Genomic DNA, 16,446 nt, shown 5'->3' with positions numbered 1-16,446 from the left:
TGAGTCTGGTAATTCCTGCTCATAGATTCTACTCTCCCCACTATTCATGGTCCCTGCTTATGTTTCACTTGCCTCCTCTCCTATTATTCAAACCTTAAATTAGCCTAAAGGCTTGATTTTTATTTCTTGGTGGGCAAGATGATAGCAATTATTTCTCCAAACCTTCCCCTGCAGCTGATACCTCAAATCTGCACTTGCCCTTCATCCTGTGCAAGAGGAAGTTTTGGGCAGATCTGGTCACAGGCACAGATTGCTTCAGTCTCTTCAGTAAAGACATTGTATGTCTCATTAATATAGTTTTGAAAACTGAACTCTATTTCAAAAAGATTTCCCCTTGCCTTACTTTCACAAGGCCAAATAATAAAATTTAAAAAGAAGTTTCTTCTTAAAGAAACTTCAATCAATTGCTTTAAGCACACAGCTTACCCAAGCCTTCTCATTAGGGAACAAAAAATTTTTTTTTCTATCTTCGGATGTAAATTGAAGACTTACAAGTAGTTGTTAATGGTGTTTAGTTACGAAGAATTTGTTTTAATTGTATATATCAAATAGGTACTTATTAATTTTTCTTGTTGCCAATTTATCATTTCTAAATTTTAGTATAGTTTGGGCAGGAGAAAACCCAGCTTTGTCACAAAAGGTTTGCATTATGAATTTGATTCTGTTGCACATCTATTTTAGTTCTTGTTAAGGGATGAATTTGATTGTGAAAACCCAGGATATTTTATGTGTTGAAAATGTTAGTTCAAGAATTTCATTTGGTTTCATAGAGATACACATCTATGATGGCTGGCCACTCCAAACATAAAACTTAAACTTTCGACACAATTGAGTTCTTCCATTTTCTAGCTGACAGTGTGTCTGGCTTTTGGAAGAGAAAGTGAATCAAAGTAATTTTGGGTTCAAATGATTATCGACTGTTCCCTTCTGAGACTTAATGTAAAATCATTTTTTTAAGAGTTAAAGTAAGTCAAGGAATTCCTATTGTGGCTCAGCTTTAATGAACCCAACTAGCATCCATAAGGACGGGGGTTCCATCCCTGGCTTCGCTCAGTGGGTTTAGGATGCAGCATTGCTGTGAGCTGTGGTGTAGGGTGCAGATGTGGCTCACATCCTGCGTTGCTGTGGCTCTGGAATAGGTTGGCAGCTGCAGTTCTGATTCAACCTCTAGCCTGGGAACTTCTATATGCCATGAGTGCAGCCCTAAAAAGAAAAAAAAAAGAGTTAAAATAAGTCAGCATTATGCAAGTTACTGGATAAAAATCATAGGAGACCAAATAACAAGAATTTCTTTGAAATGTCAGAAGAATATGTCTTCTGCTTAGAGTTTACATCTATTACCTCCTCAATTTACCCCTGTTAATAGGCAATATTCTCAAAATAATAACTGTGTCTTGATATGTGGGACAGTGTGTGGTCTTTTCCTGAACTTACAAGGTTTTAACTATATTGACTAGTTTGTTGATTCCTATTATGCAATAGAAGAATGCAGATGTTAACTTAATCTGAAGCCTGTTTTTACAGTGACTTTTACAGAGTATATCTAAAGATGCAGAATCAAGTTTTATGAGACCAACTTTTCTTGTCAAGTCCCCATTCCACCCTATTCTAATTGGACTGACCCTCGAAGTGAATAAAGCACAAAGAGGACTGTAGGTGAAACATTTCACCTCACGTTGCATCTTGCCCTTAGTAAATGAGAAAAGAGAGACAAATAGAGAATCTGAGTTAGAAGGTCACATACACACTCGCTTTTTTTAATGAATGAAAACATGTTTTAAAATAGTACATATCTCCATGTCCATGATTTTCTTTTCTGTGGAAAGGTTCATTTGTGTCGTATTTTTAGATTCCAGATATAAGTGATATCATACGTTATTTGTCTTTCTCTTTCTGACTTACTTCACTTAGTATGAGAGTCTCTAGTTCCATCCATGTTGCTGCAAATGGCATTATTTTGTTCTTTTTTATGGCTGAGTAGTATTGCACTGTGTATACCTCTTAGAAAATTGACAGAACACTGTAAACCAGCTATAATGGAAAAAATAAAAATCATTATTAAAAATAAAATAAAATAGTACATATCATCCTTTTAGTCTAAATTCAGGACATTTTCCCAAGAGATATAAGAATTTAGACTTATAGAAATGAACTTCTTCATAAAAATATGCCAACAATATTTTTTTAATTTTTGAAGTTCAATATTTTGCACACTATCAACTCAGACTTCTTTGGATGGATAAAGAAATGGAGGTGACTTCTAAGTCATCGAGCAGAAACTTTATGTGGGCAGTTGGCTGTTCTGTCCCCAGAGCTCAGAGAAAACGGTTGAGCTGGGAATTGAAGTCTGAGTCATCTGCCTTTAGCGGTGACAAAAGCCACAAATGTGAGATAGATTTTCTGGTGGGAGAACTCAGAGCTGCAAGAAGAGAAAAGGGCCTGACATTGAGCCCTCTGCAGCTCTGGCTCATGGATGGATGGAAGCCAGTGAATCTGAAGAGGCTGGGAAGCCCCAACCTGAGAGGTAGAAGGAACACTGGTTATGCTTTGTGTTATGGAAACCGAGGGAAACACGTGTTTTTTTTTTTGTTTGTTTGTTTTTCATGTATCTTTTTAAATACTTTTAAAAATTATGATTGATTTACAATGTTCTATCGATTTCAGTTGTACAGAAAAGTGACCCAGTCATACATATATATTCTTTTTCTCGCATTACCCTCCAGCATGTTCCATCACAAGTGATTCAGTGTAGTTTCCTGTGCTGTAAGCAGGGTCTCAGTGCCCATCCACTCCAAATGCAATATTTTCATCTACTAACCCCAGACCCTGCGTGTTTTAAGAGGGAGGTCAAATAAGACGTGCGCTCAGAGTATCTGTTGAATTCAGCAGCAGATGCCACGGGTGGTTTTTGGGAAGCTGCTTTTGTGGCGCAACAACTGTGGCAGACAGATGGCCATGAGTTGAGCCATGCTGGAGAAAAAGGAGGAAGAAGACCTCAGGTGTAGACATCTGTGAGGATTTGAGCTGAGAAGGAGGACAGGATGTGAGAGAGAAGTTGGAGAGTGATGTGGGTCAAGGGAGACCTTTTTTTTTGTGGGAAACGCTCACAATGTGATAAAATCCAATAAGAAAGAAGCATTTGAGTGAGAGAGATTCAATGAGCAAGAGAGAAAAATAAGAGAATGAGAATAAAAGGCCAGCAGCGACAACAACTAATATTATTCATGAGGTGCTGAGCTAAGCCCTTGGCATGTATTCTCACATTTAATTCTTAGAATAATGTAATTCTTAGAATAATGTTATATAGTGTGTACCACTGTTTTTTTCTAGGTTAGAGGGGGAAAGGTGGACTGGGGGATGTTAACTAACTTGCTTAGAGTCCTCCAGCTAGTAAGTGATGGACTTACTAACTTAAGGACTGAACTTGGCTACTGCCCCAGCCCAGCATCCCTAACTTGAATTTAAGTGTTCTGTATTGCATCTGAAGACCTACTTAAAGATTGTCTAAATTACATTTTAAGAAAGGCCGTTTTGAAACTCTCTGAGAGTTCTAACAGCTCTATTTGGACAACAATTTTGGTGAGTGGCCTGGGTCAAAAAAAAAAAAAAAAGCCATATATACTGAGAAAGCTTAACCTTGTGAATATATATAAGACATCAAGTCTCCAAATATGGGCTGTGTGAACTGAAGGGGATTTGCCCCCAAAGCAACAAAGGGAGGCAGAAATTGAGTCTAGGAGAGTTTTTCAAAAAACACTTCAAGAAGGGCAGAAGAAGGATGGCGGACTGAGGTAGCAACCACAGGGAGGTCCCAGTAAGTGACAGGAAAACATCCTCCAGACAGCTTCCCTGCAGATTCTGACCGGCTAAATTTGCTGAAATAATACTAATTCTGTCCTCTTGCTTTTGATAGGACATAATGACTACATGTGTCCAGCTACCAACCAGTGCACAATTGATAAGAACAGGAGGAAGAGCTGTCAGGCCTGCCGGCTACGCAAGTGCTACGAAGTGGGCATGATGAAAGGGGGTAGGTACTGGGCTCCAGGCGCCTGCCTGCCGTGCATGTCCTGTCTATCACCTAGGGCAGGTGCTTTCCATTCCGTAACCATGGGAGCGTAGTGTGTTCTCTTTCAATTATTTTTCCCTACTCTTTTTTTTTTTTTTTTTATAGCAGAGGGTGTTTATTTTTTAACATGTATATCGACTGTACGTTTTTCATTTTTTCTTTCTTTTTTCCGTTTTTTAAAGTTTTATTGAAGTCTGGTTGATTCACAAGGTGGTGATAATTTCTGCTGTACAACAGAGTGCTTCAGTTATACATGTATACATATCCACTCTCTTTCAGATTCTTTTCCCATATAGGTTATCATAGAATATAGGGTAGCATTCTCTGGGCTAGACAGCAGGGCCCTGTTGACCACCCATTCCGTAATCAATAGTGTGCATATGCCAACCCCAAACCCCCAGTCCATCCCTCCACCACCCCTTTTGCCTATTTCTTATTTTCCTTCTCAAACAAAAGTATTTTTATAATTCCTGTTATTAAAAACTAAGAAATTCAAACATATCATTTTATGTTTTACATTTTCAATGTAAATAATTATACTTAAAATCAGAGATGTGTGGGAGGTGGTGGTGGAAGGAGAAGGGTGTTCAGCGAATTAGTCTAGAAATATTTTTCAGGTACTGTTTATATTGCTAACACTAGAAAATGGTATCTGGGAATAAACATTCCCTAAATTGAGACTTGGAATCATGAAAGCGAACTAGCTAATGTATAATCTTTCCGTCCCTTAGCATCTCTGAGGGCATTTGAATTTCCATCAAAAGGCAGCTTTCTTCTCTAGAAGTTGAGTTCACCAGCATCTCCCAGAACCCCAGCATCTAGCATGGAGCTGGGAACAGGGCAGTGATTTCTGAGCACCAACAACCACAAGGTCATCAGGATTTGTGCTTGTAGGCTTGGGTCTCTGTGGCTGCAGGCGTGTGTATGTGCGGTTTTCTGTCTGCTCCTTATCTAGTCTTCCAGTTTCCTTAGACAGGAATCCAGGGTCTTGTTCTGGGGGTATTAGGTGCTCCATAAACATGGTTGCCTGACCGATCTCCTTGTGTTCTTGGGACTCAAGTCTTGAAGAGCACTTCCGGTCTTGAATAGTCTCCAAAATACCAAGAGAGAAGAAATAGGAAATGTGTAATTGAAATAAAGTAACAGGTGTATCCAGTGTTCGGGGATGCAACAAAGGAGAGGAACAGACATGACGGTCCTGTGTGAGGTCAGAGCTCAGTCTCTGGAATTGGAGAGAAGATTCTATTCCCAAAACGTCACTGATCCTCATAACGTCTCAGGTTTCTAAGGAGCAAAACAGGAATGTAAATGAGTACTGACCTCAGAGAGTAATTGTGTACATCAGTGACAACATGAAGTGTTTAGCACAGCACTGTCCTGGAGGATTTTCTGTGATGGTGGAGATGCTCTAAATCTTCACTGTCTAAGGAGATCGCCACTGGCCACATGGGCGGATAAGTATGTGGAATGTGACTAGTGTGACCAAGGCCTGGAATTGTTTATTGCATTTAACTTTTTTTCTTTTTTTCAGTTGCACCTGTAGCATATGGAAATTCCCAGCCCAGGGATTGAATCTGAGCTGCAGCTGCAATGTATGCCACAGCTGCAACACCACCAAATGTTTAACCTGCTGTGCCCTAATGGGAACTTCTAATTGTATTTCATTTATTTTAACTTAATTTTACTTTTGGTTCCCCTGAGGCATGTGGAGTTCCTGGGCCAGGGATCAGATCTGAACCACAGTCACCACCTAAGCTGCAGCTGCAGCAACACCGGATCCTTAACCCACTCTGCTGGGCTGGGGATTGAACCTGGGTCTCAGCGCTTCCAAGATGCCACCAATCCTGTTGTGCCACGGTGGGAACTCCTAAATGTATTTAATTTTAATCAACTTAAACTTAAATTGACACATATGGCAGGGGGGTGATATAAAGGAGAGGGACGGGCACTGGTGGTGTTGCCTGCTGATCATAATGGGGAAAAGCTTTCTGGAGATGGCACCGAAAGTTAGTTAAGGTGAACAAAGTTGCCATGAAAAAGAATAGTGATTGTGCAAATAGAGGGCAGCTAACCTTTAACTCATTAATACGTGGACGAAAATGCAGGCAGAGGAAAAATCAGCAATCATGCCTGATTGTTACTGAGTTTAGAGTCAAAGATTTCTTAGTTAATGGTCACAAATAAGCCTATTGGCTTGAGATTTTGAATCCAGCATTTGAAATAAATTCTCTTGATGGACAGATGAAATGTTGAATTTACGCATTGTGTGAGCTGTGACTGTATGTATGTCTTGAATGTCTGAAAAAGCAGCTTTAATTCAAAGGGTAATTAATTCCAAGAATTTAACAGCCACATTCAGAAAATGACACTTTGAGTCATAAATGGATTAAATATTTAAGGAATTCATCTTTCTTTGTACTGTTGGAGAATTAGTCAGGCTTAATTAAACTCACAAAAAGCTTCTTAAGGTAACTTGATAAGTGACAGGAATATAACAGCTACATGTAAAAAGTTTAATTTGAAACAGTGGAGTCTAGTTTAATATTCATCTTTGGCAATTGTAGGTAGATTAAGCCCAGCCTCTCAACTTCTCTCTAAAAGCTGAAATAATCAACTTGTAAATAGGTCCGAAACATCTTTTACTTTGAGGGGACCCGTGCATTGACCCCGCTTCATAAAAAGTTCTATTTTTCCTAATTAATATCCAGATAAGTCTGGCTGCATAAGTGTAAATGATACATACTCATTTTAAATCTAGCAGAAAAATTAACGTGCAAAGACATAGTAAAACTCTTCCCAATGTGTTCAAATAAGACTTTAGGTAATTTTACTGCACACGGCCAATCCTTGTGTGCATGCATATACTCTTTGGGCTTGCACATTCCTGGCTGTAAAATATATATCTATATTAATTTCATGCTTATTATTCTGCTCAGCCTGCCTTAACAAAGTCTATAGACTGGGTGGCTTAAATAACAGGAATTGATTTCTCACAGTCCTGGAGGCTGTAAGTCCAAGATCAAGGTGGCAGCAGGTTTAGTTTCACCCTAGACCTTTCTCCATGGCCTGAAAATAGTCCCCTTCTCACTGCGCCCTTGCATGGCTTTTTCTCTGTGTGTGCACATCCCTGGTGTTTTTTCGTTGCTGTTGGTGTTGTTTTTTTTCCTCTTCTTATAGGGACACCAGTCATATTGGATTAGGATTCCCCATAGGACTTCCCTTAAGCTTTATTACATCTTTAAAGACTCTGTATCCAAACAGTACTATTCTGAGGCACTGGGGTTAGGACTTCATTGAGATTTTTCGAGGAGACACGATTCAGTCCATAACAATTTCCCATAGAGATTCCTTAGCAGTTGTTAGCATCTGTCTACATAAAATGAAAACATATGTCTTTCTGGCAGTTTATACATGTGTATAAGTTTTACGACAAGCTTTAAAATTGTAAAACTATAGGCTGTGAGAACATCTCATTTTAATTATATGTATACCATTTGCCATAAAGCCATGTAATTTATTTTTTTCCACATTGTGGAGTACCACACATGACCTTGTGACACCCTGTATAACAACTCCCCATATCTCACCCAATAAAGACTTAATTTACAACTGGAAGTACAGTTATAACCAACTATAAAATTTGAAATGACTTGTAAAGAACAGCTGTGACTAAGTAAATCTTTACAATGTTTTCCTACTGGTTTCACAAGGATCCAGTTTCTCAACCAGGCTAGACACCAATTAGAATATTGAATTTGTACATGTGAAATAAAATGTTTAGTTTTAGATAAAAGAGGGAGAACCCCACCCCTGCCCTCAACTTTTATAGTAAGGCTGAAAACATTTATTGAAGTATTCTAAAGATCCAACAAAGTACATAATCTGTCTACATGAAGAAATTATTTTAATTATTGTGATTCTGGCTGTACCCTGAAAATCCCAATGTAATTATTAGATTTGGTTCTGAGCCAAGGTAGTTCAGTAAGATGCAGGATTTAAGATGTGCTTTTGAGGAAGCACTTCTCCATCTTAGTACCAGGGCTAGTGTCTGCCTTTTCAAAGTTGCATTTGCCTTTTCATCTTTCTCCCTCCCCTTCAACCTTAAGTGGCCGGTTGAATGTCTCTTCTTAAGGGAGGTCTTCCCTGTTGCCTCACACCAAGTTAGCTCCCTGTTCTCCCTTTCATAACCAGCAACACTGCCCTGAGGTCTCACGACTGTCAGTGTTAGTTGTTCAACATCTGTCTGTAAACTCCATGGTGGTGGGGATTCTCTCTGTCCTGCATACTGATCTAACACTAAAAAAGTCACGGAGTGAGTGTTCAAGAAATGTTTTCCCCATGAGTTAATGAATTAATTCAATTCTTTTAAATAGTTATTTGGTTAGCATTCCTTAGAGGTAAGCTATTAAGGAGAGTGCAGACATGGATAAACGCCTAGCCCCTTCCATCAGAGTCCTCGCAGTACAAGGAGGACATTTGCATATGAAGTGGCAAAGCAAAATCCAGAAGACAAGTTAAGATTGGGTTGGAAGATGAAGATGGGAATGGCAGACCAGTGGCCAGTGGAGGTTCAGAGCTTTGGTCAGTCTCTGCTGGCTTTCGTCCAACCCAGAGTGTTACTCAGACTATCTGACTTCCAAAGGTGTACATTATTACCCAAGAATTTGGCCTTCCAGCTTGGTTTGGTGGAAAGGGGAAGACCTCGGCTCCGAATACTGGCTCCTCCTCAAACTTTCTGAGCAATCCTGTTGCAGGTATTTTTATGAGCTTCATTATCCTCAGATTCAAAATGAAAAATAATTTCTACTTAACAAGCTTCTTCTAAGCATCACAATTCATAACATGTGAAATACTTGGTAAAGTACACACAAGTGTTAATGGTTATAGACAGACCTTGAACATGATTCAGTTCTAGACCATGGCAGTGTAGCAAATGCTGCAATAAAGTGAGTCACACAAATTTTGGGATTTCCTAGTGCATCTAAAAAGTTATATTTATGCTCTACAGCAGTCTTCTAAGTGTGTAATCGCATTATATCTAAAAAAAAACCCCAATGCACATACCTAATTAAGAAATACTTTATTGCTGGAGTTCCTGTTGTGGCATAGTGGATTAAGAATCTGACTGCAGTGGCTTGGCTTGGTTTGCTCTGGAGGTGTGGTTCAATCCTCAGCCCAGCACAGTGGGTTAAAGGATCAGATATTGCTGCAGCTGTGGTTTGAATTCAGTACCTGGCCCAGGGACTTCCATATACCGTAAAGTTAAAAAAAAATAAATACATATTTTATTGCTAGAAAAATGCTAACCATCATCTGAGCCTCTGGCAAGTTGTAGCAGTAACATTATAGGTCACTGATCTCAGATCACCATAATGAATATAATATTAATGAAAAAGTTAGAAATACTGAGAGAATTATCAAAAAGGGACACAGTGATAGACAGTGAGCAATTGCTGTTGGAAAAATGGTGCCAGTAGACTTGCTTTATTCAGTGTTGTCACAAACTTTCAATTTGTAAGAATGCAGTATCTTCGAAGTACAAGATAAAGTATGCCTGTATATCTTTTCTGTGCTATAGGTAATTCTTATCTTACTTAGAACAGCTTACTCAGCACAGCTTTTTTTGTTGTTTTGTTTTGTTTTTTTGAACAAAGAGAATGGCAATTTCACCACTAGAACTATGTGTAAATATCTAATTCCTTTGTGGGGAGTAAAACACTATTTCAGATATGTCTGTTTTTTCATTTTGGTAGGCTGTATATAGCTTCGTGATGAATACGATTTGTTGTTTATCATTTTACCATGCCAGGGCATTATAGAAATTTGTTAAAATTCCTCAGTAGACTCAAGAAATGTGCTGGTGGCAAGGTTTTCATTTTTCAGGCAAGGAAATTGGCACCAGAAATTAATTGATGCAAAGGACTCACATCTGTCCCTCCTGGTTGTGCCTCCTTGTAACACTGTTAAGAAGAAATAAGGGGAGGGAGTGGGAGGGATCGGGAGCTTGGGTTTATCAGATACAATTTAGAATAGATTTACAAGGAGATCCTGCTGAATAGCATTGAGAACTATGTCTAGATACTCATGTTGCAACAGAAGAAAGGGTGGGGGAAAAACTGTAATTGCAATGTATACATGTAAGGATAACCTGACCCCCTTGCTGTACAGTGGGAAAATAAAAAAGAAAAAAAAAAAAAGAAGAAATAAGAAATCAAGTCATAATGGTCAACTTGTCTTTACTTTGGTGACAATGTTGCAGTTTAATTTTGATAAATGTTGCAACAAAAGAAAAGAATTAGCAAAACACTGTTACAATTTTAAAGTGAGAAAATAAGGTACTAATAATACAGATGAGGAAGTGGATGTTATATGTTGAGAATAACTCAGATGCCCAGTGAGTTTGAAAATATTTCCTTTTACCTAAGTTTAATATTTATCATGAGTTACTATAATTTGTTTCATTGATAGGATGAGATTCCAATCCAGAAAATTAGGTTTTCGTTGATCCTACATTGGCTGTTTTTTACCCCAAGCAATCACCTGATTATTAATGTTAATGATGACAGAACCAAATCAATAAATTAAAAATGTAAATGTGAATTTCTTTCTTGGGATAGTCTAACGATTCTTGTGAGAAGTGTAGCTGCATGTGAATCCAAGCTTTTTCAGAAGGCAGGGTTGGGAATTCATTTTTAGGATTTTGTTTAAGAAAATATTAAAGAAAAGCTAGTTTGTCTTGACCAAAGAGATGCTGGTTGTTTTAAGAAGCAGCTTATATATTTATGATATTAAAAATATTTTTTACTAGTTTATATTTAAGATATTTAATTTATGTAAAACTTCCTCCATATTATTTTTCAGTTGCAAACTAAAAATATACTGAATCACGTATAAGACTTAAAGTGAACAAAATCCAATGTTTTACAACAGCAGCAAATTCTCAATCTATGAACCATAGAAGCTGATTTTGCATAGCCTCTCTTCACTCATTATAGTGTTCCTGAGAAACTCTCTAGGGGCCCTAGGACTCTAAGGAACACAGTTTGCAAACTACTGATCTAATCTAACCTCTTCAACTTCCAGCTAACAAAAAACCAAGGCTAAAGAGAGGAAATGACTTGATCAAAGCTTCAGAGCTACCCAGCAGAAGAATGAAACCTAGAATCCTAGATTCTATGCAGAGTCCTTTCTCCTTCCAGTGCACCTCTACCTGATAGTGCTCCATGCTGCCACTCACATTTAGCATAAAAAGTAATTGATTAAAAATATGAGCGGCACATGACTCAGTTAATGTTCACAAACATATGCAAATACCGCAGAGAGAAGAAATCCTGAGTAAAAGAAACCATCTTATGCTCTTCTTCCAGATGATATGATGATACCAAGACTTCAGGGATCTGTGGACCTGGGGAGCTAAGGGAATTAGGTCTAACAGGTACATAGCTAACCCATGAATGAATAGCTTTCTGTTTCTGCTTTAGTGGTGGTGGCTGCAGTGGTAATAGTAGGGGATGTGGAATGTGTCAGGAATATCTCTGGGTTGTAGAATTTAAAGGAAAGAGGAGGTGGGTAGTGAATGACAGCATTGCGGTCAGAAAGGCTGAGAGGTGGGAAATCGATGCAGGAATCATAGCTGTGAAATTCCAAGGAGAAAAGAAATTTAGATGTCTGTTAATTTAGCATGAATGAAAAAAAATGAGATGACTGTTTAGTTATTCTTCTCAAAATTTGGCAAAAATGAAAGAGGCATCCTGCTACATCTGCCTAATAGGGAGGCAGGTCAGCATCTGTGACAGTTTTGTTAATTCAGTCCAGGGAGGCAGGCTGGCAAGCAGCCAATGCTTCCATCCTTGTAAGAACCATACTGCTTTGCGATTTCTTAACACAGATTGAAAACCTTTCTTACAAACTTGATGGGACCAGCTCAATTCAAAGACTGATGCTCTACTGACCAAAGATTGCTTCTGTCAGGGTTACCATTGACCTTGATGTTGCTAAATCCAACAGTCAATTCTCAGCCCTCATCTTGATAGACTAGCGGCATTTGACAGTAGATAATTCTCTCCTCTGTAATGTATCTACGTTACTTGCCTTTGAGGACAACACACTTAGTTTCCCTCCCACCCCGTCAGTCACTCTTTCTAGGTCTTCTTTGTGTGTTTTTTCTCTTCTTTCTTGACCTCTTAATGGTGGGGTGGCCCAGGGTTTAGTGCAGGATCTCTTATGTTCCCTGTCTGTTCTCACTCCTTTTTCATGTCATCTAAGTCCCATGGCTCTAAGTGCCATTTATATGCGATGACTCCCCAGTTTGTACCTCTAGCCCAAAGCTTCTTCCAAGTCCATAATCTCTCTATGCAACTTCTCATATGTCTGCCTCACGTGTGTCTAATAAACCTCTCAAGCTCAATTTGTTCAAACCTGAATTTCTTATCCTTACCCTCAAATACGCTTTATCTGTGACGCTTCCCATCTTAGCTAATAACTTCTCTTTCGAATTGCTCAGACCAAAACAAGTTGAGTGATTTTTGACTCTTCTCTTTCTCCCTTACCTCACGTTCAGAAAGTTATGGCGGCTCTACCTTCAGAAATTTTCGGCATCTGGCCACTTCTCATCAACTTTATTGTTGCCCCTCTCATCTGAAACACCATTATCTTTCTCCCAAATTCTTGCTGATGCCCTGTATGTTTTTTCCCTCGCTTCTCCCCAGCGATACATTAAAAATGTGAATCAAATCCTATTCCTTCTCGACACCTTGCATGGCTTCCCAGTTCACTCAGCTGATGTCATGAGACCCTGCCTGCTCCCCATTCTTACTTCTTTCACCTCTTTTCCTATTCCCCTTTCTCCTGCTTATTTCACTTTAGCCATGTGGGGAATTTATCAGTCAGGCTTATCCTGACCATTCCATTTAATAGTGCAGTTTGCTTCTCCCGCCCACCCCACAATACTCTCAATCTTCCTATGACCCCATCCTGCTCTACTTCTTTATTTTCCCATTGCATTTCCACCTTATAACCCACCATATAATTAATTTTTACGTGATTTACTCTTTCATGTCTGTCTCCCTTATTAGAATGTTACCTTCAGATGGGAACTTTTCTGGAGTTTATATGTTTTGTTCACTGATGTATTTCAAGCATGTAGATCCATGCCTGCATCTAATAGATAGTCAATAAATAGTCATAGCATGCATGAATTAATAGAATGAATGAGCAAAACTGGAAGTGCATTGTAAGTGTTGAGCTATGAATAGATTGAGCATTGAGTCCTGTTTTTCTAATTAAGGGAGAAAATCTGCTTGGAAATTAAAATGTGTATAGGAGTTAGCTTTTACTGTGGAACAGAACCTCACCACAAAAGCTCAGTGGCATACAGTAAGTATCTATTACTCACATGTCAGGGAGATGGACTGGGAAATGGCTGATAGTTATTGGGCTCACTCATGTGCCTGGAGATCAGCTGGCTGCTTTGGCTGGAGCAGCTTCAGTGACTCAGTTTTGCTTGACATGTCTCTCATCCCTCAGCAGGCTGGTCCAGGTATGTTCTCATGGTGATGGCAGAGGTACAAACGGAGAACAAGCCCCAAAACACAAGCCCATTTCAAGCTTTTATCAGATGATGTTCAAGGGCCAGTGCAAGTCCAATGGATGAATCCTTAGGGTTTGTGAGGGCAGGGAGGGGACAGGGGTGGGGGACTTCAGAGTGCCATGGCAGTTAAAATTCTGGAACCATTTTTTTAATCTTTCAAAATCTGAAATATGAACTTTTCAGATTTTGGACTGAAATAATAAGAGTCATAGATTCTTAGCCTTGGAAGGGACCTATGGGTTTATTTACTCTTCTTCCACCCTCAGTGTCGGAATCTCCTCTCTAGCATGTCTGACAGCTGGTTTGGGGTGCTGAATACAAAAGCGAATTTTATTTTCTCCCTGATATACATGATAAGTGGACACTGTAGGGCAGAAAAAAGAAAGGGAATAGATGTGAGCCAGTACTTATGGAAAAACAGAAACTGCTTTTGGATATGCTATATCTTACCAGTTCACTTGGATGTGGGTTTAGGGTAAGTTACAACTGGTTTTGAATGGAGATTAAAAAACAAAAGTAAGGTTATTTTAATATTTCAGTAGAAGCTCACAGCATGTATAAATCAGTAATCATACTTTTATTTTTATATATGATGGAATACTAATTTAATTTTTTTATACTGAAGTAATTGTATTGCCTATTTAGGGGTCATTTGGGTTTTAAAGGGCAGAAAAGGGGCCTTCCTCTACTTTTTCAAGAATGGCCATGTCTCACCTTGAATGTTAGAAGGAATGCTGACAGGTTTTTTTTTTTTGAAAAATTCCAGAAACAGTCTTTCTTGTTCCGATGATTTGCTTTTGCAAAAGTAAATTGTTCTTGAGATGATGCAAGGACCCTTTCTGTGGCTCCAGCTTACACAATGCAGAACTTTGGGGGCAGTAATTGTATGAATAAATTGCTGTTTTTAAATTCTGTAAGCCCACGACCTCACACATTTTCATGTGTTTACTTTCTGTTTCAATGATTGTGATTAGGATAATAAATGGTGTTTAGGGTTGAAAGAACCTAAAGATCACCTGGTCCACCTCTTTGTGTTTTAGCTCATTGTTCTTGTCCAAGTCACAGAGCTGCTTAACTGCTCAGACCAGAAGCCAAGACTCCTGACACCTGGGTCAGGCTCTTTTCATTGTACTGCACTGTCTGCCTGACCGAGAGGGATTCAGATCATCTTGAAAAATGGACACATGCATAAATAAGATACTAATATTACACAGACCAAAATTATGACTTAGAAACAAGTACTGTGGGCGCAAAATACTACTCTTCTTCAACAAAATCATTAATCAACACACTTGGCTTAGTTGCACAGTGCAAGTACCAAAATAAATTTATATGAAGAATATGATGGTTCTTTTAAAAGAATTACTTAATATTTAATTACTTCCTATTGCTTAATACAATTTAAAAAGGACATTTTCTCCTCTAGGCTAAAGGTTTTCACTATTTTCAAATAACAATTTCAGTATTTGTTGAAAGCCTGTTTTCTTTTAAAAATATTTTGATTATTCTGGTAATAAAAAAGGGTGATTTTGTCAATGAGAAGGAGTCCTGGCTGAGGGTCAGGATCGTACCTGGCTCTTTCGGGAACCCTTGGATAGATCACTTAATTTTTGTGAACTCAGTTGCCACTTCTGAAAAATATGGACTTAGGACTGAGTGGTGTCTAGAGCATCTTAAAGCTTAAATGTTATGGTTTATGATAGAAGAGTCAGAATCTAAAGCTAAAGATTTGTATACAAGTTTCTCAGCATGAGGAACAACCTCAGGAGCTACCGTATTTATTTATTTTTTGGCCCTGCCTGTGATATGCGGAAGTTCCTAGGCCAGGGATAGAACCCACACCACAGCAGCAATCCTAGTCGCTGCAGTGATACTGCCCGATCCTTAACCTGCTGCCTCACAAGGGAACTCCATATTTGTATTTCAAGCAAAATTTGCAGAGAACCCAGCAGCTGGAAAAAAGCGTGTTGGAAAGGACAAAGCTATTCTCTTTGTTGATTAGCATGGAAAGCGCATCTTTTTGGGGTGAGTTCGATGTGAATGGTAATATGAGCAGATGGCTATAATTTCGCCACCCATTTTTTAACCATGTCAGCGAAAGAGTTCAGGGGCAAAGTTCATTGAGATAGGCTTTTGAGAAGATAACTGAGCTCTTTTCTGTCATTAGAGCTGTAGTAGTCATGCCTCAGACTTGAGTCCCGAGAACTGGTAGAACTTTCTAGCGTCTTCCTTATGACACAGAGAGAGGAAGGGCTAAAAAGGTAGTGAAGACTGAGCAGTTCCTGATTAAATACCACACATGCAAGTCTGGTGATTTTTGCTTGAACACTTATCCAGTAGGTATAAAACCAGCCCACTTGTTAGACGTCTTGGAAATCAGGGAAATATATGCCAGCCCCGAGAGGGATTGAAAGGTAAAGTGAGGAGTCACGTAAGAATAAGAAATATTCTGGTTACACCTAGCGGCACCGCATAGTTTAGTTTAAGCTTGACTGAGCAAATCTAAGGTAGAGAGAAATATACAAAGTTATACTTGGGGGTCTGTATCATTAAAAGCTTGCTTAAGACTAGTTATTATTGTATTTGTCTTGTATTAAGGCTTTGGCAGTGTTATCTAGAAAATGTTACCTAAGGAATGCCAGATCAAGTCCAAACTTCTTAGCCTAAATCATTTACAGGTAGCCTTTATTGAGCATTGACTCTGTGAAGGTGTTTGGAGATACAAGGGTTAAAATGCAGTCACTGAGCATAATGTCTAGGCAACCTACAGAGTGAAAGAGACTTTTCA

General features: G+C 38.8%; 1 protein-coding gene across 15 annotated transcripts in view; it reads left to right on the top strand.

Moving 5' to 3' along the window:
- The window catches only part of ESR1 (estrogen receptor 1), a 387,875-nt gene that overhangs the window by 184,542 nt on the left and 186,887 nt on the right, over positions 1–16,446 (top strand). For all 15 annotated transcript variants that reach the window (XM_021083057.1, XM_021083070.1, XM_021083050.1 and 12 more), the window contains 1 exon segment: positions 3,914–4,030. In XM_021083057.1, the coding sequence (XP_020938716.1) occupies positions 3,914–4,030 (117 nt within the window).

Source organism: Sus scrofa, chromosome 1 (assembly GCF_000003025.6).
Source record: "Sus scrofa isolate TJ Tabasco breed Duroc chromosome 1, Sscrofa11.1, whole genome shotgun sequence".
Taxonomy (NCBI): Eukaryota; Metazoa; Chordata; class Mammalia; order Artiodactyla; family Suidae; genus Sus; species Sus scrofa.
This window is presented reverse-complemented; position numbering and strand designations above follow the sequence as displayed.